General features: G+C 41.8%; 1 protein-coding gene across 1 annotated transcript; it reads left to right on the plus strand.

The window, feature by feature from the left end:
* Nucleotides 1–10,381: 10,381 nt before the first annotated feature.
* Nucleotides 10,382–24,706, plus strand: C14H8orf48 (chromosome 14 C8orf48 homolog). Its single transcript, XM_088173018.1, has 8 exons — nucleotides 10,382–10,409; nucleotides 11,026–11,058; nucleotides 11,384–11,570; nucleotides 11,933–12,031; nucleotides 12,207–12,314; nucleotides 18,499–18,710; nucleotides 20,082–20,234; nucleotides 20,709–24,706. The coding sequence occupies exons 3-8, from the start codon at nucleotides 11,393–11,395 to the stop codon at nucleotides 20,814–20,816; spliced, it is 858 nt and encodes a 285-aa protein (XP_088029144.1). The 5' UTR covers nucleotides 10,382–10,409; nucleotides 11,026–11,058; nucleotides 11,384–11,392; the 3' UTR covers nucleotides 20,817–24,706.
* Nucleotides 24,707–25,848: the final 1,142 nt, after the last annotated feature.

Raw genomic sequence — 25,848 nt, forward strand, 5'->3', positions numbered from 1 at the left:
TTAAGCACTCAGTTGTTGGAACCCTCGAAACTGAGAATTTTGGGTTTTCTGTCCTGTCAGGCACTGACCCTCAAAAGAACACAGCTTTTGACCTGAAGCCTTGGAGAAAGCTTCAAAAATTAAATGAAAGAACTAGAATCACTGGTGTGTAGTTTGATTGAATAGAAATGTGTAATGTCACATGGTGAAGGGTTTGGAATTTGGGGTTTCAAAATATAGTAATAAGTAGGAAAAAAAATAGAAGTTTTAGGGTGGAGGTTTTCTATCTTGTCCTTCTTTTTGGGTATAGGTGGCACTTCTATAATTAAATATTTGGTCATTGAGTCAAAAGTAAAAATAATTGAAGTGTTAGTTCTTAATTAGACAATTAAGCCTTAAAAAACCTTGTAACAAACGAAATACATTTCACCATGTTAGCTAAAAGTGCTGTAGCACTCACTGTAACATAAATAAAAATGAATAAACATCTGAGCCTGAACACGAAATTCCATCTCTCATGCCTTTAATCCCAACCCTAGCAAGAAAAAAAAAAGAAAATTTAAAAGCAATACTCAATTTTACATCTTCAGTTCTCTATTGTTTCTCTGTGAAATCCAGAATGAGGGGGCTCTACCTCAAAGAAGCAATTGAAGCCTTAAATGCACATTTGACTGAATAAATTACCCAGGAGCTCCTGTGAGCATCCAGCTGGAGACAGGCAGAGATGAAGCTCAGGGAGGAGGGATTTTATGTCACAGAATTTACCTTTCTTGGTGGGAAGAAGGATGCTGAAGGCTTTGGAAGCATTCTGATATCTCTGATTTCCTTCACATCAGAAAAGCCCTGGCTTTAGAGGGGTTCTACTAATTATTTCCTTTATTTGGGGAGGGAAGGGAAGGAAGTTGAAACAACAGCCTGGCTTTTAAGTTTTAATAAAACTCCAGCAGTTCCTGGGATTCTCCCAACTGAGTTCAAGTTGGCTGTATCTGGATTTCTGAGGTTTTAGACACCAGGCTGGTGTTTGATGCTCCTTGCTGCTGCCAAGGCCCTGCTGCAAGGACAAGCAATTTTTTTTTGGGTTGGAATGCATTTCACCACCCAGAACTGCTCCTGTTCCTTGCTAATGGTGCCACAGGGTCTGAGGTTGCAATGCAGGATGTGACCAAAAGTTTGGATTCTGTCACCAGGGCAGTGATCCTGATCTCTGTGGGGATCTCTGCTGTTCATGTTCCAGCTGTTCACCCAGCTGTGGCAGTGATCCTGATCTCTGTGGGGATCTCTGCTGTTCATGTTCCAGCTGTTCACCCAGCTGTTGCAGTGTTCTTTCTCTTGCCCACAGCCCATCCTCCCTCCAGGAGATCTCTCCTGTTCATGGCCATGCAGTCCCAGGGCAGGGCTGATCAAATTCCATCATCCCATTGGGAGATGCTCCAGCCAGGGCAGGAGCCGAGCATTTCCTACCCAGATCAAAGGGGAGATTTGGAACAGCAGAGCAGCCTTTTCCCACTGCATCCCAGAGGAAAACCAGAGCCTTGCACATCATCCCTGCAGCTTTGGAGGAAAAGTGCACCTTGTGCAGGAGCCCTGCTCCAGCAGAACCACATCTGTCACTGCAGGAGGATGCAGCCACCATGGAATGGGACTGCACCAACCCTGACTGACTGACGGGGGCACCTTGGATTCTCCCTCTGCCCCTGCTCTGGGTTTGTTCTCTGCAATACTGCATTGCTATTGGCATTTTCCTGGCAAAGAACTGTTATTCCTGTTCCCACAGCTTTGCCTGAGAGCCCCTTAATTTCAAAATGATAATAATTTGGAGGGAAGGGGTTTACATTCTCCATTTTAAACAGGGCTCCTGCCTTTCCTAACAAACATCTGTCTTGCAAACCAAGCCACAGCTTCCCTGGCTCACCCTGCTCTGTCAGCTTGGGGGCTGAATTATGGATTTAATATCTCGATCTCTGCTCTGACTGTGATTTGTTCTTCGTTGTGGTTCTGATCTGGACTTCAGGATAATCCATTGCAGAGCTCTGCAAACAGAAAAGCTCTGCACTCTACAAATTAATTCTGTGTGTTTGTGGCAGTACAGGATGGGAACATGCTCAGGATCTGTGAATCTTCCAGAAGATTTGAGCACAAGTTCCTGACAGAACAGAAATACTTCACACTTCATGTTTTAATTCAAACAACCAGCACTCTCCAGTGTGTGTTTTCTCCATTTACATATTTTCATTCAAAATGCACCTTTGTACATTCTTTACAAGTATTTTACTTCAAACATTCCAGCAGCAACACAGAAAATGCAGCATTGAATCAATTTGGCTTTTCTTTAATAAACTGTTCTCAAGGCACAACACATATGGAGACACCCTAACACATAAATAAGTATGGAGTGGATCAGAGCCTGGATTATTATTATTCATAACTAAGAGAGGTCTGTGAATGTCTTTTGCTTTTCAAAATTCACGAACAATCCAGCAGAGGCTTTTGAGTTATCACAGGAGTCAGCAGGTGTTCTGTGCATGAGGAATTGCAGAGCTCAAGGCCTCAGAGCTGGAAGCATTCCTTGCCTTGAAGAATTCAGAAAGGTAAATAAGTGCAAGAAATAAAAATGGGATTATTATTGTTGTCCCCCATTTAATGCAGGACAAATGCAGGGGGATGTAGAATTACCCTTAATGAAGGGAATAAAGCTTGGCAAGGAGTTCAAACCAGGCAAAACCTTCAGACAGCTTTCCCCAGCTGAATCCATCCGTGGATTGTGCAAATCACAGAGGGGGAAAAGCAAAGATCCCTCATCCTGTTCCAATCCAGCTGTGGAGAGTGACATTTTTACGAGTTAAAAAGGAAAATAAAATAATTAAAGCCACAAGTTTTGATAGTTCTGCAGCTCAGGTGTCATTTTTGACAGCATTTTTGGTTCACTTTAAATGTTACTTTAACGACATTTCATCCATTAGGTCATTAAGATCAGACCATTTATTTCCCTTGTTTTTAATTATCTTCTGTGGAGTCATTCTGGTTTTCTACTGGTGTAAACACATCCCATCCCATGCTGTTTAATTTCCTTAAAATTTTTATTTGCCCGTTTCTGGTTTCATGAGGACTTTAACTTGCAGGTGTTTCAATCAGCAAGGAAACAAAAAGATCATCTTGGAAGGAAATGGAGTCGACTCAAGCTATATTTTAATTTTATGACTGTTCATTTTCTTACACTGCCAATTCCCAGTCAACAGCTCAGGTGAGAGAACAGGACATTTTTAACCACCAAAATCCCATAATTTCGAAGTAACTGTGGGCTTCTGCTTGTTATTGCTTAAGATTCAATAGAGGCTGCATCAGAAATGAACCTTGGAGGAAACCAAGTCTATTATCCCTGCTAGCTGGGGCAATGACAACCACCATGAAAGTAAAATTACTGCCATTAAATCAAGAAACTAATTAGAATCAGATCATCAAGTTCCTTTTCTGCTGGAGCCTTGGTCTCCTGGCATGAGATGGGGTGATTTACTCCAGAGTACACACCAGGGCTGAGCCCAGTCTGTGGGTTTAGTGCTTTTCTGATACTTCCACAAATTCAATAAACAGCTCCAGAAGGTTCAGTGGCAATTGAGGATGAGGATCTGGGCTGGCAGATCTCAGGGAGGGAGGTTGGGAATGCAGGGCTCAGGAAATCTGGGTGATGCCTCTGGATGGAGTCAGAGGGAATCAGGGAATGCAGAATTCAGGGAATCTGAACTCTGGATGGAGTCAGAGGGAATCAGGGAATGCAGAATTCAGGGAATCTGAGCTCTGGATGGAGTCAGAGGGAATCAGGGAATGCAGAATTCAGGGAATCTGAGCTCTGGATGGAGTCAGAGGGAATCAGGAATGCAGAATTCAGGGAATCTGAGCTCTGGATGGAGTCAGAGGGAATCAGGGAATGCAGAATTCAGGAAATCTGAGCTCTGGATGGAGTCAGAGGGAATCAGGGAATGCAGAATTCAGGGAATCTGAGCTGTGGATGGAGACAGAGGGAATCAGGAATGCAGAATTCAGGGAATCTGAGCTCTGGATGGAGTCAGAGGGAATCAGGGAATGCAGAATTCAGGGAATCTGAGCTGTGGATGGAGACAGAGGGAATCAGGAATGCAGAATTCAGGGAATCTGAGCTCTGGATGGAGTCAGAGGGAATCAGGGAATGCAGAATTCAGGGAATCTGAGCTCTGGATGGAGTCAGAGGGAATCAGGGAATGCAGAATTCAGGGAATCTGAACTCTGGATGGAGTCAGAGGGAATCAGGAATGCAGAATTCAGGGAATCTGAGCTCTGGATGGAGTCAGAGGGAATCAGGAATGCAGAATTCAGGGAATCTGAGCTCTGGATGGAGTCAGAGGGAATCAGGGAATGCAGAATTCAGGGAATCTGAGCTCTGGATGGGGTCAGAGGGAATCAGCCTCTGCTCCCCCTGCATAGCCCCAAGCAGAGCAGGAACCTTCAGCTGAATGTCTCAAACACAAAACTCCTGGCCTTGATTTCCTCCCTTTTTCCTCCTTCTCCCAGCCCTGCCAGCAGAGATCCGTGTGATCCCAGCTGGGAGGATCCTGAGCTGGGCTGGGCTCAAGGATCTCAAACAGACATGAGGGATCTCTGTGCTTCCCATGAAACCTTCAGTGGCAGCTTTTGGGAGGCTCTGCACTCTGAAATCCCCTTCATCCCACATCTGGGAATCTGGAATTCCTCCAAACTCACTGCCAGTTCCTTCCCATCAATCTTCTCCCACTGTGGGTGGCTCAGCCACTCAAAAGGAGCACGATTATTTCATCAATATCCACCAGTGAGCTCAGGAAACTTGAGGGGAAAAGCACAGGACTTGTGGAGTTCTCATCGTGAGGATGAGAAAGGTGATTCACTCCAAATGACACCACAAGCAATGAGATAATTTTACACGATCAAAGGTTAATAATGAATGACAAGATGTGTCTGTCACAGCAAGAAGTGCCCCAGTGAGAATCCAGGCTGTCACTGCGACCTCACAGGAGTCATTTACTCTTCATTCCTTTGATTTCCCAGCACTCATCCTTATTTTCCTTGTCTTTGGAAAGTAATCAATGTTTTAAATGTTCTTCAAAATTACATGAGTCAGTACAAATCGTGTTCCCATTTGTACCCTTAATTGGGTTTTAGGGCCATTTTAGACATCTGCATGCTCATAAGTCTAATAGGAACTCTTAAAAGCCTGAAATAATTTGGGACCAAAATTGACACCTGAGGGCCATTCTATTAATGGGAGTTGAGAGTTAACAATTTTACAGTTGTTTTCTTTAGAAGCAGAGGGGAGGACAGGTTTACTCAGTAGCTGCAGCATTACTCAGCACAGAAACCTGAAGAATTTTCCAGAAAGCACCAAGGAATTTGCCTGGTCCACAAATAAAATTTAAGATTATAGAGGCTATCATTTATTGAGGAGAACTGCCTCAGATTAGGATGCTGAAGTCCTCAAATATCTACACACAAAAGTGGCACAAACTGGTGGGCAAACTTCAAATTAATGTTTATTTTCTGAGTTATCAAACAGTCCCAGAAAATGAAGGGAGAAGTTCTTTCCCCAAAAATACAATCACTCAAAACAGGTCACCTCCTTCCCAGAAGGAAAATGCTCAGGGCAATGTTGATGTTCCTTCCTCCAGGACCATGAGATTGCTCAGAAATGAGCTGAAGCTCAGAATAGATTATAAAAATCCTCTGAACTATAAAATCAATCCAGGTTCTCCAGTAGAAACAATATTCCAGCAAAGGACTGGAAAGGAAAATAGAAAATCCCTTGTATGACCCACAGAATGTGTAGGGCACTTCAGTACTGCAACAAATTGGCTGAGGAACAAATAAATCAACAAACAAATAAATAAATTCTGTGGTTTTTAGGTTAAACACAGAGTCTGTATTGAAAAGCTGCAATTTCTAAATTAAGGCATTTGCTGAAATCCAAAATAACTCATTGGTTTGAAGCCAATCCTGAAAGATTCCCAAAAGAATCAAACTATTACCAAAGCAAACAGATTAATAAATCCAGTATTGATCTGCCCAGAGCATGGGATGCCTTTGCTGATCCCTTTGGAAGCTCTTCCCACAGCAGTGCTCTGGGAATTCAGCAGGATGGGCCATCATTAATGGGAAATCATTAATCACAATCAGAAATAATAAAAGGAGAGAAGAAAAGGAAGGGAATCTCAAGGCTTCACTAGATGGGTTTCTGATTCTCCTCTTTGCCATGAATTAATGTTATGGTCAGGCTGTAACATTCCTTGGAAAAACAAGGAAAAACCACTGCTCCCCAATAACTCTGTACAATAATTCCCTAAAAAGAACTGATGCAAACCTGCAGACAGGAAACCAAACTGAGCTCAGAGCCAACCCCTCTGGGTGGCCCTGGCAGCAGCAGGATTTGGGCATTTTTTTCCAGGTTGCTGTTGTAAAGCAGCACTGATTTATTCAGGCACAAAAGATTAAGGGTGTTGGGGAAGATGTAATTTAAAAATTCAGTGTCTGGTGAGGACCTGGATGCTCCCATAGAAATTCTATTTATCTCTGTGAATGGAGATTTGATAATGCTGCCTAATGGAACTTTATCACATTTTCAGATGTTTTCCTGCTGGATTATTGAAATTCTCGCTCCTGTAAGAAGAGAGGACTCCCGAGGAAATCTGCAGCTTGCAGGCACCAAAGGAGGAAAATAAAAATGTGCTTTCCCACCTTAGGCCAGGGTGGGGAAGGATATTTATCCAGCTGAAAGCAGGAGGAAAATCAGGAAGGCAGAGCATGGCCTTGCCTGGCTGGAATGTTGTTTCCCACACCAACACCAGAGCATAATTAACAACAGCTGCCCACAAATATGGATTTGATTTTTTTTTTAATTATTATTTCCCCTGTCTGAAGCTCAGTGGACACGTTCACCATCTCATTTGTATGCAGAGCTCTGATCTGCCAGGGACACCTGCCAGTCTCCAGCAACTTGAGGCAAAGATCAATCCATTTTCTAATTAGGGATGGGAGTTAATGGCAGCTGAAATGACCCTTGGAAATCCAGCAGGTCCTAAACAATGATTTCTCAGGGTGCTGCCTGCCCCAGAGCATTTCCTTTTGTAATCTTCTCAGCCTCTGCACTCTCCTGGATGATTTATGGTGTCTGGGGGCTCCTTGGCAGTACTTTCTGTGCTGATAAAGAGGAAAACCTTGACTGTATCTTAAATTGTCAACAAATGCTTTCAAATTTCCAAAGAGCTCTTGTGTTTGTCCTTTGTATTTCCAGAGTTTAAAAAAAAAAAAATGTTCCAGCCTGAAACTGCCCTTTCCTACAGAATAATGCCCATGAGCATCTCGTTATTGAGCCCCACAATCAAAAAATCAAAATGTGTTTAATTCCATTGGCCTCACCCCATCATTCCCAACTGGATTCCCAACCTCGTGGTGACAGCCCAATTAATTCTGCTGGCATCATTAATGAGAGGCTGATTATTTGAGAAACACACCTGGCAAAGAGTGAGTTTCTAAAAGGGAAATTACAACTTGAATAGAAGGAGACATCAAAAAGCGTTTGCCCGCAGCAAGGAATTCAACAATTGTGTTTAAATTTAATATAACATGTGATAAAGAGTTGAGCTGGAGTCAGAATCTGTCACTGGCTCTCCCACAATCTTATTTATGGCTCTATATAGGCCCAGCTCCATGACTTGAGCAGGCAGAAACCTTAATACTTTGTGACACAACTGGGCTGAGCCATCTAATATCACCCATAAATCCTCAAAAAACAAATACTCCTTCAAATAATTATGCTGTTCCAACATATTAACTTCCCAGGCAGAGATGAAATGTCCTGTTTTAGGGAAAAACACAGAAAAGCCTTGTCTGTATCCCAAGCTTCAAATGAAAAACCTTTAATATTAGGATCACACTCTGCACTGAATAAATGTCAGAGAAATAAACTTGACGGAACAATATATTTTTCATGCTCTAAAATGAATTTTAAAAAGGACCTAGAACAGGAAACTACAAAGTCTTTAACCCCCAGGGGAAAAAAAATCAAATACCACCCAGGTCAGTAATAATCTAATGTCAACTGTTTCCATAAAAAATGGGCAATGATAAATAATCAAAGCATTTAGTGGGAGCTGTGGGGATCTGGGTTATTCTCAGTTATTGTGTGTTATTCTCTGTGCATGTTGATGAGAATTTTAAAGAAAAAGGTGATGTTTCTCCCAGCCATGGTTTATAACCCAGAGCATGGAAATCTCTCTCTTTATTTTCCAGATCCTGATTTCCCTCAGCCTGCTTGGTTTAGGACACGAGGCAGGTTTGGCTGATCCAGAATTCCAGAATTTCTGCCCCCATGAGCTCCTGGCATTGGGATAATTGCCCTTCCACTCACACACCCCCTCTGATCACTGCTCTCGTTTGTATGGGCAGAAAAAGTAAAAGAAATGCTCATCCCACATAAATTATTTTCATTTCTTGCAGTTAACTACAAGAAAATGGCCAGCCCTGAGCAGCCCACTCAGCAAACAACTGAATTTAAAAGTTGAACAATGTGTGGGCAGAGCTGTTTATTTCCACCCCTGCATCAAAGCATTTATTTCTCTCCTGCATCCACCTCATGCTGGCCAATCTTTCTTTATATTAAATGTAGAGATCAGCACAGAATTCTCTGCTCCAAGAGACACGGGATCATTTCTGCTGCACTTCATCAAGTGTGAGGAAACACAAAATCTCTGTCCTTTGGCCAGGCACTCCAAACTCAGGATAAAACAGAAAACCCCAGTGACAGACAACACACTCAGCGTCCCAGGACTGAAAAATCAGCTTTTCTTGCCAAGAAACACTTCACTGAAAGAAAATAAAACAAAAAAACCCCCTGGTATTAGCTAACCTGAAACAGCAATTTTAAAGCACAATCTCAGGATACAGAAGAGTTGCTTTTATCATGGTGTAAAAACCTATGGAAATTGGAGCTGGAAACATGGGAGGATTTCATGCCCTGGAATACTTTTTGCATTTGATTTCCATGAAATGTCGCATCCGAGGCCACCTGCATTCATCTTCTCAAGTGTAATACACTGTCCTAAAGGTAAAAAAAGCAATTTAAAAATGCCCTGGTGTTTCTCTTGGCTCTTCTGTCCTTCTGGCAAAGCTGACCTGTGATGTTTTTAACAGAAGCTGCTGTCACACCTCGGGCCAGCCCTTTAAAATGTTTTTTGACATATAAGTACATTTTATATTATTGGGCTTTTCACAAATATTAAAATGAATACTATAATGTTGAAAAACTTTGCTGTATGAATATAGTTTCTTTTAGTTCTGCTATTAACAAAACTTAGAAATAGTAGTGTGATAAATAGATATATTTTTTTTCTTGGATTATAACATGGTGATGTAAAAAGCTTTTGTCCATGTAACTAAAACATGGCAATGTAAAAAGCTTTTGTTCATGTAAATAACTCAGGGAATGGTAAAAAAAATAATAATCAGGAAATCCTTCACATTCTTGAATTATTGGTGACACACCAGAACCCCAGGGAAGGAATTTATTGATCTTCCATTTAAAAATACTGATTTACAGGTTAGAGGGGGATGATTTTGAATAATGCATGAAGGGCCATGAATATGCAACAAGTTGATGCATTTAAAGAAATGTTTTTTGAATTTGTGTGTGCTCTTGGCTAAAGGCTCAGCACCTTTATAACCTTTTGTTTTATTGCTTGTCTCTTATTTTCTTTTATTAAACCTTTTAACATTTATCAGGAAAGAGAACCTTGTTTTTCACACGTGTCTTGCCCTGATCCTGGTCTGGATTAAAAAAAATTACAACACCAATCCTATAAACCCCTAATATAAATCCTACAAACTCCTAATATAAATCCTATAAACTCCTAATATAAATCCTACAAACCCACAACAGTGAGAGGAATGATGGATTTGCCTTTACAGACAAACTGGAGGTTTGCTAATAAATGAAATTGGATATTGAAAGGTGAAAGAAGCAATGGGGAAAAATTCCGTAAGAAAAAAAAAAATTAAAAGGGAGGGTTGTACATTAGAGGGGAATCTCAGGGATCAGGGTTTGGGAATCTGGAGCTCTCAAGTACCTCAGTTCATGGGGAAAGAGAGAGGGAAATTGGGATAAAAACGGAGGCGAGTCCTCAAAATTTTGAGAAACCCCAGGGGGAAGCCCCACGGCCTCTCCTTTATTCAATAAAGTAAAAGGACTCCTCTGTCTCTTTTTTGGACATAAATCTCTGGTGTTTGCGGGTTAATTTTCCTGACAACACCAATCCTATATCCCAGAACATCGATCCTATAAAACCGGGACTATTTTAGGGCCGGATTTTCGCCTCAGCCGGGCCCGCCCGCGCTCCCCGCCCCGCTCCGCCCTCAGCGCCCGGGGCCGCCGGGCCGCGGTAAGGAACGAGCTCCGGAGAAAGAAAAAATGGCTCCTGGAGCCCGTCCGTGAGGGAAAAGAGGAGGAAAAATGGCTCTGGGAGCTCGTCCATGAGGGGAAAAAAGGAGGGAGGGGAATGCAGGGCGGCTCCTGGAGCCGTGAGGGGCGGGCACGGAGCTGAGGGAGCGGGGCCTGGGGAGGCCGCGGGGCCGCTCCGGGATGGAGCCCTCAGGGAATAACAGAGATCCAGGAGACATGGAGGGACAAGGGATGGAGGGACAGGACACGGGGAATGGCTCCCACTGCCCCAGGGCAGCGCTGGATTGTTGGGAATTTAGGAATTCCTGGCTGGGATGGAATTCCCAGATTTGCTGTGGCTGCCCCTGGATCCCTGGCAGTGCCCAAGGCCAGGCTGGAGCAGCCTGGGATGGTGGAAGGTTTGTTTTTTTTCCCGTGGGATACTGGAAGATTTCCTCCCAGGGACAATGTAAGGTTTTTTTTCCCTGAGATACTGGAAGGTTTCTTTTCCCCTGGGATGGTGGAAGGGTTTTTTTTCCCCACTATCTCTTCTAACCATGCTCTTTCCATTTCAACTCGTTCCCCCTTGTCTCATCATTGCCTGCTGTTCTAAACAGCCTTACCTCATCTTTCCTGGAAGTTCCTTTCAGGTACTAGAAAGGGGAAAATTTGCATTTAATTTTTTTTTTTAAATGAAGATTTTTATCCAAGCGTTTCTGTAATGCACAACAGATTTGTAAGGAATGCTGCTCAGATTTCACAGCTAATATTCAGTGCTAATTGATACTGTACATTTATCCTGTGGATCTGAACTAATTCGTGCTTTGGCTTGGTCACAGCAGAGCTGTGATTTTTCCCTCCTGTTGTGGTGGTTAAATCAGGTGTGATGTGGCTGGAAGATCTCAATGTATATTCCATGCTGCTGTAAATAAACCTGTGAATCTGACCTATTTTTGTTATTATTTTTATTTGCAGTGCTGCTCCATGGCAGAGAGCTGTGAGAAGGGGCTGGGGATGAGCCAGAGTCACAGCAATTCTGCTTTGGATTATTCAGGAGACACCTTTGAGTCCTTCAGTGAGGAAGAGGAGAGCCAAGCAAGATGCTGGTGTTGCACAGAGGATTTGGGAAGCTCATCATCACAGGCAGGCCAAAGTCCTGCAGGTATGCAGAGCTCTCCCTGCTCGAGGCCTGTGTTTCACAGCTTCAGAAAGTGCAGGGAGGCCTTGAATCAGCAAAAAGAAACGTGTGAAAATTGCATACAGTGTTCCTGCAAAGTGCTGATCCCTGCTTCAGACAGCTCCATGGGAAATCCTTCCTTGGTAATCTTGTGATGCTGAAATTCTGTTGGCACCTTACAAAACAATTCTCTCTTCTTTTTACCATGGCTGGGCCATAAAACAGTTTTTCCATGTGATACTTCCAGGATTTGAAATCCTGAAGAGGGCTGGGGGGAAGATCTTAATGTGGAAATACTTCAGGTAAAAGACAAACTTTTCTCATGGTTTTTTTTGGGTTTGTTTCAGTAAAATTCAGAATAAACCCAAGCCTCAAAGCAAGAGCTGAGATCCCCTGGGCAGGTGAACCTTCACACCTGGGGAGATTTGAATGTGGAAATCCTTCAGGTAAAAGCTGCATCAGATGAGAGATAAAACAAGCTGAGATCTGGGGTATTTCTGTGGCTCAGGGTTTCTCCTCCCTCAGCAGGAAGAACTGGCACATTCAGGTGGAGAATTATTTGCCTCCCACTTTGCTTTCCTCACAACGTGTGCTCCAAAGTTGCCTTTTTTTTCCTTGCAGAGGAGGAGTCTGAAGCTGTGGAAAGAGCTGCCACAGGAAAATGGATGGATGTGAAAAATAAAGACACTGGGATTAGGCCAGACAAATTTGCCATCACAGCTCCTGCTGGTGAGTTTGGTAACTTCAGCAGAGGTTTTAATTGTTCCTTTTGGAAGGAGGTGTAAACTTGACTTAAATTTTATACACAGGCTATTAAATTAAGCTAGCTAATTAGCCTGGCTTAATTAGCCAAGTAATTAAATACAAAGTTTGTCTTTTATGCTTTCTTGGAGAGCAGTTTGTCTCCCATATCACACATGGCTTCGATGCTCCCCCCATGTAGTGACATTATCCTGGTGATGCATTACCACAAAACCTGGAAAAGAACATTGAAAATGTCCCCATATTGGACATTTAATTGTTGAATTTAATTCAGTTTTTTCCTCTCCAGCTGTTGAGGAAATTTGGGCATTTTTCCCTCTGGTATAAGCATGACATTGGAATTTATTTTGTGAAATGTTTTTTTTCCCCCTGTTAATCAACAGTATTGATAATTGAATGATTTCTTTGCCCTGTTTTAGTTCCTTTCCCAAGCTGAGGGAGGCAGCAGGGCACCGATTTTGGCAGGAACAATGGAGCAGCTTTGCCCAAATAATGCTGGAGTGTGGGGAGGAGGAGGAGGAGAAGGCAAAGGAGGAAGGAAAAATCCCTTTCCATGTATTGCTTCTGCAAGGAACTGTGAGAGCAGATGGTGGCATGCAAGCCCTGCTAAAACCTGTCAAAAAAGTGGGTCAGAGATGCTATTTTTAATTAAGAAAAAAGAGCAAGAAAGCTGTAATTGAGCAAAAAAATAATGGGAGCAGAAGGGGAATCTTCCTCAATGTTGGTGGGAAGTGAGCAAACCTGGAGTTTTTGAAGGTCACTGGAAGAATGATGAACCAGGAGATCCATGGGTGCTTTGTGGCATGGCATTTGTGCTCAAAGCACCCATTTATCCTAAAAAAAAAAACCACCTCAGGTCATTTCTGGGCTTTTGGGAAGTGCAGAGCTCCTTCCCCACAGTGGTCAGTCAGTGCTGGGGTGTTGGAACCCACAAACCTGGGATTTCTGGGATTTGAGGACTTGAGCCCTTGGAAAAAGCTTCAAATGGAGGTGATGGAGTTAAAATCACAGGTGTGAAATTCAATAAAAGTGTGTGGTGTCAAGTGGTGAAGGCTTTGGAATATGGGAGTTTTTAATTTATAGTAATAATTATGGGACAAGATGGAAATTCTTGGGCATAGCTCCTTTCCTCCTCCCAAAAGTTTGGTCATTTAGTCAAAATTATAAAAAATGTAAGTGTTAGTTCTCTACTGGACTGTTTACCTTTAAAATACCTTGTAACTAACTAAATTCATCTCCATTTGCTCACTTTTAGTTGGTAGCTGGAAGTGTTACAAAAATCTCTGTACTTTAGATAAAATTTAATAAACAATCAAGTCCAAACACACAAAAATTCATCTCCTGTGTTTTAATCCTGACTCTTGAGTAAAGACAGAAGCCTGAGGTAAATTGGTGCTTCCAGTGATCCATATGAAGAGCACAAAATATTGGTTCCTGTTTTTCTGTGATGCAAACACAGCACCCAGCCATGTTATCCTCAAATAAATCAGAATTAGTCAGAGCTGAGATCCCCTGGGCAGGTGAACCTTCACACCTGGAGAGATGTGAATGTGGAAATATTTCAGGTAAAATACAAAATTTTCTCATGGTTTTTTGGGTTTCTTTCAGTAAAATTCCAATCCTTGCTCCCTAATTTATATTCTTTCTGAAATCCCTGTTAAACAAGAGTTCATATGAAGCAATAACTCCAGCACTGAGTTGTGCAGTGAGGTTTTAAAATTGCTGTTGCCAGTGTTTGAGGGAGAGTCAGAGTGGTCACAGAGGCTGGAGCAGCAAGTTCTGTGCTTCCAGTGATCCATATGAAGAGCACAAATTACACTTTATGCTTTTTCTTTGCTTGCAAACACAGCACCCAGCCATGTTAGCCCCAAATCAATCAGGATTAGCCATGCACTTCTTCTTTTTTTGCAGAATATTATCCTAAATAAGCACAGCAATTTTTGTCTTCTGATATCCACAAATGCTTCTCTTGGATTTAATCCTTCAGCACTTGGTAACCCCCACATTTTGTATTGTTTTAGCAGCTTGGAGATACTTATTTATTTTTTTTTTTTAATGCAGAAGATGAGCTCACCATTGCTGCACAGTGAGTCCCTCAGAACACTCAGCTCAGTGAATTGTGTGCACTGGGTACCCTGAATTAGGATTTGTTTTATTGCCTCAAGACTTTTCCTTCTCATCTTATTACTAATAGGGTTAAATGTGATGGGGAGAGCAAAAAGGTTCTGGTTTGCCTGTGGGAGAATGTGATTTTTCTTTTTCATGCTTTTCTTTGTGGGCAGAAAGAAGAAAAACACGTTGGCCTCAGGAGAAGTGAGAAATTGTCATCAGTTTGTCTTTGTCCCTCCACCCCAGTGTGCTCCACGAGCTGTTATTAGGCAAATGCATCACACCACGACTATAAATTCTCAATTCCACAGAGATTATTCCGTGTTAGTCATCCTTAAAATGCACTCAGCAAACTGCAATTCTTCAGCTTGATGTGTCTGAAAATCCAGGTGCCTGCTGCTGTGCTCACAGGTTGCTCTCACTTTTGGGATGTGTCTCCATGAAATGCTTCACCTCTTTGTTTTCCTGTAATTATTCCTGTAATTATTCCTGTAATTATTCCCTGGAATGATGACAGGTCGTGGCACAGAGAAGCTGTGGCTGCTCCTGAATCCCTGGAATTGTCCAAGGCCAGGCTGGATGTTGGGGTTTGGAGCAGCCAGGGACAGTGAAGTGTCCCTGGATGAGTTTTAAGGTCCTGCCAGCCCAGGTTGTTGTTGTGACTCTGGGCTGATTCACTGTGCTGATTCACTTGAAATTCCAATTTTTGATGGCCAGCCTGACATTTCAGGTCATTTCTCTCAGCTCTGTGTCACCTGCAGGGATCTTTCTCATGCTCCTTGCTGGTCAGGCTGGAAAAATCAATTTAGGTCATTATGGAGATGTTTTACCTGTGCAGCTCCACATAACATTACTGAAAAGCAATTATTGATTATTTATTTTTTATCTCCTTTAAAATAGAACATTAGTAGGGAATAATAACAACCCAATGCCCCCTAATTTTCCTATTAAATCAAAGTTAAACATGAAAGGAAAAGGAATCTCAAAAAGATTTTCTTCTTTTACTCCATGGGAAATCCTTCCTTAGTAATCTTGTGATGCTGAAATTCTGTTGGCACCTCACAAAACAATTCTTTCTTTACCATGGCTGGGCCATAAAACAATTTTTCCATGGGATTCTTCCAGGATTTGAAATCCTGAAGAGGCCTGGGGGGATCTGAATGTGGAAATATTTCAGGTAAAAGACAAATTTTTCATGGTTTTTTTTGGTTTGTTTCAATAAAATTCAGAATAAACCCAAGCCTCAAAGAAAGAGCTGAGATCCTCTGGGCAGGTGAACCTTCACACCTGAGGAGATGTGAATGTGGAAATATTTCACTTAAAATACAGACTTTTCATGGAGTATTTTTGGGTTTGTTTCAATAAAATTCAGAATAAACCCAAGCCTCAAAGCAAGAGCTGAGATCCCCTGGGCAGGTGAACCTTCACACCTGGGGAGATGTGAATGTGAAAATATTTCAGGTAAAATACAAATTTTTCTCATATTTTTTGGGTTTCTTTCAGTAAAATTCCAGTCCTTGCTCTCTAATTTTTATTCTTTCTGAAATCCCTGTTAAACAGGAGTTCATATGAAGCAATAATTCCAGCACTGAGTCGTGCAGTGAGGTTTAAAAATTGCTGTTCCCTTTGTCAGTGTTCCTTGTGAAGTCTGGAGGTGCAGATGGGTGGGTGTGGCAGCACAGCATTTCTGCTTTATTAAAAAAAAAAAATAAAAAAAATTCTTAATAAAATTGCACTTGTGCATGTCAGGGGAAGCTTAAGTGAGTTATTCACTGATATTAAACTGTCACTAAATGCTCAGTGCACCTGATGTGTTTTATTTCTCCCTTGGAAAAAAATGCTTTTGTTCTTTTTTTTTTTTTTGCCCCCCCCTCACAATGGTAACTTTTTAATTTTTTTATTCATTCTATGTTCAGCATAAATGAACCTGCCAGGAATATTTTATTAGTGTGATTAAACCCAATAGTGGCACCTGATTTCCACTTTTCCACACAATTCTTGGAAGGAAAAATCACCTGATGACTGAAATGGTGCTTTCCACTCAGATATTTTTAATACTCCCTCAGATTTAATTTTTTTTTTTAATTAAAATTCATTTTGCTAATTCTTATTTATCTGTCTATAAATTGTCACCATGCCTTTCCATTTAATCATTTTGTTATCTTGTCCTCTTAGGAGGAGTAAATTGCTCTGTGATGCTCAATCCTGAGCTATTGCAGGATTTTTTTTTTTTTTAATTGTTTAAAAATTGCACTTAAACCTATTTTCCGTGGTGTTCATGAAGCCACAAATTCTTTCAAAATTTCAAAAATTCCTGCTTGGTTTAGTTTTAATTATGGATTCCCTTATTCTTGATAAACATTGGATTTTTGAGGAGATGCTCAGTTTCTTTGCAGAATTCCACAACTCTTTCTTGTGCACTCAGAACTAAATAAATCCCCAGGAATTTAGGGGAAATTTTATATTCCCATTGTTCTGTACTTTGAGGATTTTTGTTGTGCCACTGGAATGTCTGGAAATGGAATTTAATCCTGAAAAAACCAGAATGTGGATTGTTGAAAGGATATCACCCAACCTCCCAGCAGGAATTTGCCACACTTTGGAATCAAATTTGGAATTTGGGGGAAATTTGGCCTTGGAAACTTGGAGAGTTTTGTCTCCACCTCACCCAGCCCCATCTCATTCTGAAATCCATAAAATTCTGCCCTCATTGTGCTCTGAGCCTCTGGAAAATCTCCCCAAAATCCCTGAATGAAGTTGTAAATCCATCCCAACCCAGCCCAGCTGAAGTCTAATCTCTATTTTATTTATTTCTGCATGCCACTGGGAAGGATAAGAGAAGATCAAAGAGGGAATGATATCTTTAAAATAAGATCTTATAAAGAATTTAGGAAATGATTGTTGAAGCTTGAGAGGAAAAGTGTTTTCCAATTGCATTTCCTCCAAAAAAAAATAAATTGCTTTTCTGTAGTCAGTGGAATTTATTGGAGGTGTTTCAGAGTCACTTCAGTGGACACTGCCTCTAATTTTTCTTCCAAATTGCTCCTTAGGGTTATTGATGAAGAGATCTCCTGAAATATTAATTAATTTGGGTTTAGCCAGTTGCAATTTCAGGTAGTGAGATGTTAAATCTGTATTACTGGCAGCCAGTTTATTTAATGTCACAGTGTTTAACTGCTTGCTTTGCTAATTTATTTATCCTTTGCCATTCACCTTTTGGCTTTTTATTTCCTCCCATCTTTGGAGCCTCTTTCAGATCCATTTATTGTGCAAGTTCATATCCACATTTATGTTTAAATTTTAATTTTGGAGCCTCTTTCAGATCCATTTATTGTGCAAGTTCATATCCACATTTATGTTTAAATTCTGATTTTGGAGCCTGTTTCAGAGCCATTTATTGTGCAAGTTCATATCCACATTTATGTTTAAATTCTGATTTTGGAGCCTCTTTCAGATCCATTTATTGTGCAAGTTCATATCCACATTTATGTTTAAATTTTAATTTTGGAGCCTCTTTCAGAGCCATTTATTGTGCAAGTTCCCATCCATGTTTGGATTTAAATTCTGATTTTGGAGCCTATTTTAGAGCCATTTATTGTGCAAGTTCATATCCACATTTATGTTTAAATTTTGATTTTGGAGCCTGTTTTAGAGCCATTGATTGTGCAAGTTCCTGCAATTCCCATTTAAATTGGTGTTTAAATTCTGCTTTTGGGGTCTGTTTTAGAGCCATTTATTGTGCAAGTTCTCATCCATGTTTGGATTTAAATTCTGATTTTAGAGCCTGTTTTAGAGCCATTTATTGTGCAAGTTCCCATCCACATTTGGATTTAAATTCTGATTTTGGAGCCTGTTTTAGAGCCATTTATTGTTCCAGTTCCTACATTTCCCATTTCAATTTGTGCTGAAATTCTGCTGTGCTGTTGCTGACCCTGCCTTTGTGTTTGCCTTGACTAACACGAGGTCACAGAACTAAAAAAGCAACAATTCCTCTTCCCCTGGCCCAGGCACTGATGCTCCTTTGGTGTTGATTTCCTGGCAGCAATCCCTGCATTCTCCCCAGAGGAGCTGGATGCTCTCAGGAGTTTCTGCAGCAGCAGGATCAGCAGGATGCAGCAGGAGCAGCCAGGGAAATGCAGGAAGCTGCAGTGGAAGATGCCAGCAAGGAAAAGTGAGAGTGGAAATTGTTGTGATGTTCCTGCCCAGCTGCTGAACAGGATCCTGCTGGAAAACACCAGGCAGGCTGTGAAACAGGTACTGGGGGAGATTTCCCTCAATTCTGGAGAAAAAAAAACCATAATAACAGGATCTAGCCAGGCTCTCTGCAAGAGGATTTGGGTTGAAATCCCAAATTTTATCCTTCTCATTTCTTAAAATCACTGTAGAACTGTTGGTAGCAAATCATCATCATCAAATATTATCTGCTGATAAAATCCTGATTTGTGTGATTGGGCAAGGATCATCATTTCCTTTGCAAGAAGACCTGGATCAACTGAAGAAAAAAGCTTTTTTTTTTCTCATTTTGTGTTTGTCCCATTTATTTATCAAATTATTCTGCATATTATTTATTGTGAATTCTTTGTGACTCCAGGATTAGAAATATTCCAAAGACAAAAGCTCCCTGTGCTCCCAGCTTTCTTAGGTATTAGATAATATTGATAAAAACAGTTCCAAGAAAATCTTGCTGACCTCAGCCCCTGATTCAGAAGCCTCTGTCTCATCTTTAAAATGAGATCCCTTTGAACTGGGATTCAAAACTCTTTTTTTTTGTCACCATCCCAGTGGTTTTTCCCCACCACAGGATGAGTTTTATGTCCCAGCTCCTCCCTTCAGCCCTGCACCTAAAAATAACATTTTAAAGTCAGCTCTGGTGTGATAATTATCTCAGGCTTCCTGCCTTTTAAAACAATTTTGACATTTCAGCCATCTGCTTTTTAAATTTCTAATAATGTTAACCCACCTTGTAAATTTTATGGAATTTTTATTTCCTCTTTATTTATCTTACATTGTGGGAATGCATTCCCTAAGAAAAGTATAAATAAAGTAACTTTATTTTCTCTTCTGGTTCTGTCTGCAGCTCCACACAACAACATTTTTATCCAGAGGAGTCAGGGAAAAAGGGACAGAGAATTTCTTGGGTTGATTCCCCTGCTTTTGTAGCAATTTAATGTGTTTATAGAGCCAGATGGATCCTGTGTCAGTGAACTCAGATAAAACCATTGATATTTCATAAAAGCACAAAGCCTGGGATTTGTGTAATGCTGTTAAATGAGATTTCATGGTGGATAAACTAACCTAGGAGTCACTGAGTAGCTCTGATTCTCTTACAGACAGAACTGCAGAGTTTGGGTTGGATTCTGGCTCAGAGCTGCATGTTGGAACTAATTACTCCAGATTAATTTATAAAATACATAAATATAATTTACAATCATAACCCCTCTGCTTGGTGTTTAAGGCTTTGCACAGAGCATAGGAACGTTTATAGATGATGAAATTATGATTATCAATTATTTTACCACTGCCAATTTTTGCCTTTAGACAGCACCTCTGTGTATTTTTATTATTTTTTTTCTCAAAGTTACCAGGCCAGACATTGCTCATGGCATCAAAAGTTTCTTCTTGCAGGTGACAGAAGCTGAAATCCACGAGACTTCAACATGTCCTGAGTGCCAGCACAAGGAGGCAGAGCTGGCCAGGGCTGCCTTTCTCAGGCACAAAAAAAATCTGCTGGAAAGTGCTTTAATCCAAGAGAAATTGGAAGAACACCTTTACTCCAGAGTAAGAAAAGATTGGTGGGAAAAAAAAAAATCATGCTACAGTTTACAGGTGCTGCAATGAAAGAATCTGGAATTCAGATTCTCCTGATTCCTGGCAGTGAATCTGGAATTCAGATTCTCCTGATTCCTGGCAGTGAATCTTTAATTCAGATTCTCCCTGATGGAGCAGGGTGGGAGTTTGTGCTGTACCACACATTCCTTTTTTTTTCCCCTAAAAATGCCACTCTCCAAGAGTTTTGACCCTTCCTCACTCCACACCTGAGATTTTAGAGCTTCAGTCTCAGGTGAGGCTTCACTTTTCTTTTCCCTATCCCTCCTTAGGGAAGAATCCTGATTTTTGGACAGAGTTTTTAAAGAGAATCCTTTCAAACCCACCAAAGTGTGTGGATGAGGCTTTGAGGGCCTGGGTGTTTGATACATGAAAAAATCACAGGAATACAATCCTGAATCATTCCATGTTTCCTTTCTGTTTCAGGACATGCTCACACTTCTAGGAGAAGCCCTCAGGAGCCTTCCCAAACCTTCAGAGGATTTGTGGCAAAAGCTGAAGGATCAGGGAATGGAAAACCAGAATCAGCCATAATTCCAGAGGGTGAAGAGCTGGGAGAGCCTCCTGTGGGCAGTGACCTCCAAAATTCCAAGGATTTTTGGATCTGAGCTGCTCTGGCAGTGATGGATTGGGTGCTGCTTGAATATTCCTGCAGGTGGAACCAGATCTGCCTGGCTGGGGTGTGACTCAACCCTTTCTCCTTCCTCAATGCAAATATTGCAATATTTTGTGATTCATCTCCATAGGTTTCTCAAATTCTAGGGAGCCAAGAGTTTCCATTATTAATCTGGCAAGGCAGAAGTATTGTTTTTTTGTGGGATTGCAGAGCTGCTTCCATCCATAAGGAAAATAAATGATTCTGTTTGCCAGGCCAGGGAGGTGTAATTACTGCATTTCAGCTCAGTCTTTGCCCACTGTCTCATGGTAAATTGAAAGTGAGAGCCCCAGGTGGAGGACAAAAAGCCAAGTTAACTATAGAAAGCAGTGAAATGAAATGCAGTATTTACAGAAGGGAAATAATGAGGCTGTAACAGAAATTAATCAGCAGGACTGGGGATGCCAGTGGGATGAGAAATTATAATAAATTAATCATGAAATCTATATAAGATAGAAAAAAACCCAACAGATTAAAACTGGAATAAGAAGGATAAGGAAATACTTTGGAATTTGTTTTAATTTTTCAAAATGATGAAATGACTGTTTTGGTGCCAAAGCAGAGAGGATCAAACCCCCCCTGCTGCATTTTCTTCCCCTCGGTGCTGAATTGGGCTTTGTATTTCACTGCTTGTGCTCTGTGCTGTTTATCAGAGTCCTTGAGGGCTGTTTAGTTCTCACTTTCCCAGAAAAGCTGGAGGGAAATCCTGGGATATAAACAGCAGTGATAGCAAAGTTTTGCCTTCTGCTGCTTAAAAATCTAAAAATCTCTGAGTGATTTCCCTGGGAGTGGATCCTGAGCAGGTCAAGCCCCAGGTGGGAGCCCAGCCCTGAGTTACCCAGTGCTGCTTTTCCTTACAAACAGCTTTAATAATCCATCAAAAATACTCCCCTAAAAAACATCCCCTTTTTGAATTGTCCCTGCAGAGCTCCTGGGTAATGAATAAACTCTGCTTGTTCCTTCCTGGTGCTCTGGAATCTTTAGAAATGTTTAAATTCAATCTCTTTGTGGATACCCCAGCTCTGCTTCTCACTGGTTTTGCACTCCCTGGTTCCCTGAGCCTTTGGAAGTGTCTGCAGGCACTGGGAAAAGCACCCAGAATTTCAGGTGGAGCCTTGGAAGGGCTGTCAGGTGTACAGGAGGTGATCAGGAGCTGAACCCTTAGAAAATGTCATTTTACAGCACAGATCTCAGCCCCACAAAAAGAGACTTCCATGCACATGTTGGTAGTTTTGTTTTCAGAACACAGAAGCTTTCTAGAGCTGCTGAAATTCCTTTGCAGCTGCTGTCATCAAACCTCTGTGTAAATCCTGAGTTGTGAGTTATTTGGGTTATGTCTGACAGTATTTGTCTGTGGAGCAGCATCCTGCTCACACACAGTGCCTGCACAGCTCTTGTTTGTTTGCATAAATGTTACAAACAGAACTCAGGTAAGTCCTCAGGAAAATCAAAGCAGATTTTGCTGATGGCTGTTGGATGCATTTTCCTGCTGCTCACTACATTTGTTTCAGTCTTTTATCAGCAATGAGATCTGAGTGGTTTTTCTTCAGCAGCTCTTGGAGATATGCAATGGAATGAATGATCTGAACCCTTAAATAATTTATTTTCTAATCCTGCAGTTTTTAAGGCTGGAGATCCAAAACTCTGCCAGGGAAGATGTGGGAAAGAGGGTGGGTGATGTTTCTTCCTTTTTCCCCTTCCAGGAGCTCCTCCCTCCAGCAGCAGATTTTTCTTTTGATCCAAAGAAACCTCAAAACTCTGGTCAAGGAATATTGACTCATCTGCTGCCTGCTTTGTGCTTGCTGGGCCATAAAAGGAGCCTCCAGGGTGGCTCAGGGAGGGATTCCTTGGGAAAAGGAGCTGGGAAACAAATCAATCTGCCTCTTCAAAGGGCTCTGCACCTTGGCCTTTGTGGTTTTTGTGCCACCCAGAGTCGCATGATTTAATCTTCTGCATGGTTGCTGATGTGATGGGTTCATTGCTCTGAGCTAACAAAGAAGGTTTCTCCCACCTCAGTTGTTCCATGCTCTGTGTGTGCTGATTCCCACTTTGGGGATGTTGGATTTGATCACTGACCCTTTGCAGAAACTGTCATTCCCCCAATTATCATTACAATCAGTTTCCCGTGGACTGCAGCATTTCCCTTTCATTTGCTCTGGCTTTATAAAAACCCAACCTTTTCCAGCCTGGAGCATCCCAGGCTCCCTCATCCCTTCATCTCCTTTCCACCCATCTCTCAGGATCTGGGAATTTGTATCTCTAGGAACAACTTCCATCTCAGTCCCAACAGACTGCTGGCCCAGCTCTGGGTGGGAATGAGGTTTTAGTTCATTAATTTCCCTGGATGTGAGCTGGCAACAAAGCTGAACGTTCAGGTGGCCCTGGATGAGATTTAAGGTCCCTTCAAGCCAAACCATTCCGTGATTCTGGGATATTTGAATCTGGATTTGCTGCTACTGAGGAAATCTCTTGTGGTTCCCCTGGTCCAGGGTAGGATCATAAAAGAGTTTTGAGTTGGAAGAGACCAAAGGCCACCCAGGCCACCCTGCCATGGCAGGGACACCATGCACAATTCCAGCTGCTCCAGCCTGGCCTTGGACACTGCCAGGGGTCCAGGAGCAGCCACAGCAAATCTGGGAATTCTATTCCAGGGCCTCCCCAGTGGAAAAACCTTCCTGGGATCTAAACCAGCCCTCCTGCAGGTAAAACCATTCTCCCCTGTCCCGAGGGCACAGGGTCTGCTGGGAGCTGTGTCCATCTTCCCTGCAGGTCCCCTTCAGCTACAGGAACCTTTCCTTTTCCTTTTCCTTTTCCTTTTTTCCTTTTCCTTTTCCTTTTCCTTTTCCTTTTCCTTTTCCTTTTCCTTTTCCTTTTCCTTTTCCTTTTCCTTTTCCTTTTCCTTTCCTCCAGCCCTCAGAGCATCTTTGTGACTTCCTTCCATTAATCCTGGACCTTTCCTCTGAAGTTTTACAAAAATCTGAAATGCTCCAGGCTCCCCTGGGGTCCCTCAGTGTCTCCTCAGAAATTCCCCTGGGGTGTTTATATATTTATATATGGGTGAGCCTGGGGTAGTTTTTTTAGTTTTATTTTTGACCCCAGCCAATTTGATGAGTTTCCAAGAAGAGGAGCTGAACCCATTTATTGGTTTTGGGAGCTTGACAAAAAATGTTCAGCTGGTGGCACCAAGGACGAGGTTTTGCTCCATGGAACTGGAGCTGCCCCAGCACCCCCAAAAAAAACCCCAAAACCCTCAAACCTTCCCCAAACCCTCCAGCAGGAGCTGCAGTGCTGCCAGCTCTGCATCCTCCAGCCTTTCCCCATCTCCCTGCATTCTTCCAGCTGCCATTTTATCACCTCCTGCCTGGGATTTTTTCACATTTTTGGGGATTGTGGCCCTGAGGAAGGCACTGGGTGTGTGCAGATCAGCCCTGCCTGCCCCAGGGCTGCTTTCCTCACTGCTCTGGATTTTCCTGATGGCAAACAGATATCGATCCTATCAACGACACATTTGCATTGTTTTCGTGCAATTAATTAATTTTTTTTTTCCCTCCACGATTGATTTTGAAGATCTTTGGCAGCACTGACAGCAGCAGGATGTGGATGGGAGACGAGGGGGAGTGAATTCCATCTTCCAGACCACCTAAAAAATTGATCAGAGCACTAAAAAAAAACCCCAAACCCCAAACATTTTCCACCTTCTGGGCATGGATATTCACTGCTCATTTATTCATTTATTTATTCTGTAATAAAATAGTACTGTTCTCACAGACTAGGCTGTATGATCCATAAATACCCTTGTAAAATAGATTTGTAGCATGTAACAGAATCCTTTAGAATATTCTGTGAAAATTCTTTTTTTTGTTGTTGTTGTTGTTGTTGTTGATAGCACTTTCAGAACATTTACATCCTTCATCCTGACATTTTGAAATAGAATATTTTTTGCCTACAGAGGTAAGTTTACAGCATCATCACAGTATTTTAGCTTGTTTAAAAATACATACGGCAGTACTGGTAATTGCAAGCAAGCTGTGACTTGAGCAGGGGGCTGGTGGCACCTTCACACTGTTCCTACTTTCTAAAACAATGACATTTATTCATATTACATCCATCACTTGCTTAAAAAAGATTTCTTCCAAGTGCTGCTCCCAAGAAATCTGTCATTTCTCTGTGACATCACACATGGAAATAGAAACACGCCGTGCTTGGGTGGTTTAAAAAGGATTGGATAATTAATTTTTTTAAAAAAAGGGGTTTAGGCTGCCTCTTCCCTAGGGAATTGGGAATTTGTGGGAATGCTGACAGCTCTCAGCACAGCCCTGGTGTGAAGCAAACATTGAAATATCAGCTTTGGCCCATGAGCAGCTCTTGAGGAGCAGCAGCTGGGATTGGCTCCAAGGGAATTGCAAGGAATTCTGCTGGGATCAGTGTCCCTGCTTTGGGACACCCCAAATCTGCCTCTTCACCTCCCTGTGCCTTTTGGAAAGGGTGAAAGCAGCAGATTGGATTTTGCTGGTTCAGTAATACACAAAAAAAAAAAAAAAAAAATTGTGGTTAGGGTTGGAATAGACCCAAAAACTCTCCAGGGACACCTCCCACTGTCCCAGGCTGCTCCAGCCTGGCCTTGGACACTTCCAGGGATCCAGGGGCAGCCCCAGCAAATCTGGGAATTCTATTCCAGGGCCTCCCCACCCTCACAGGCACTGCCACAATTTACCCAGCAAGGATTAAAATGACAGAAGAGATTAAAAATACATCATTGCATTGCTTTTACTTTGCACAAATGAGACTAAATGTATAAATATATATATATATATATAATATGTATAATAAAGCTGTAGGAAATCTCCAAACTCCAACTCTTAGAAATGAGATAAAACAAGAATGTATTCACTTGGAAATTTCAAATCTGCA

Source organism: Sturnus vulgaris, chromosome 14 (assembly GCF_052056855.1).
Source record: "Sturnus vulgaris isolate bStuVul1 chromosome 14, bStuVul1.hap1, whole genome shotgun sequence".
Lineage (NCBI taxonomy): Eukaryota > Metazoa > Chordata > Aves > Passeriformes > Sturnidae > Sturnus > Sturnus vulgaris.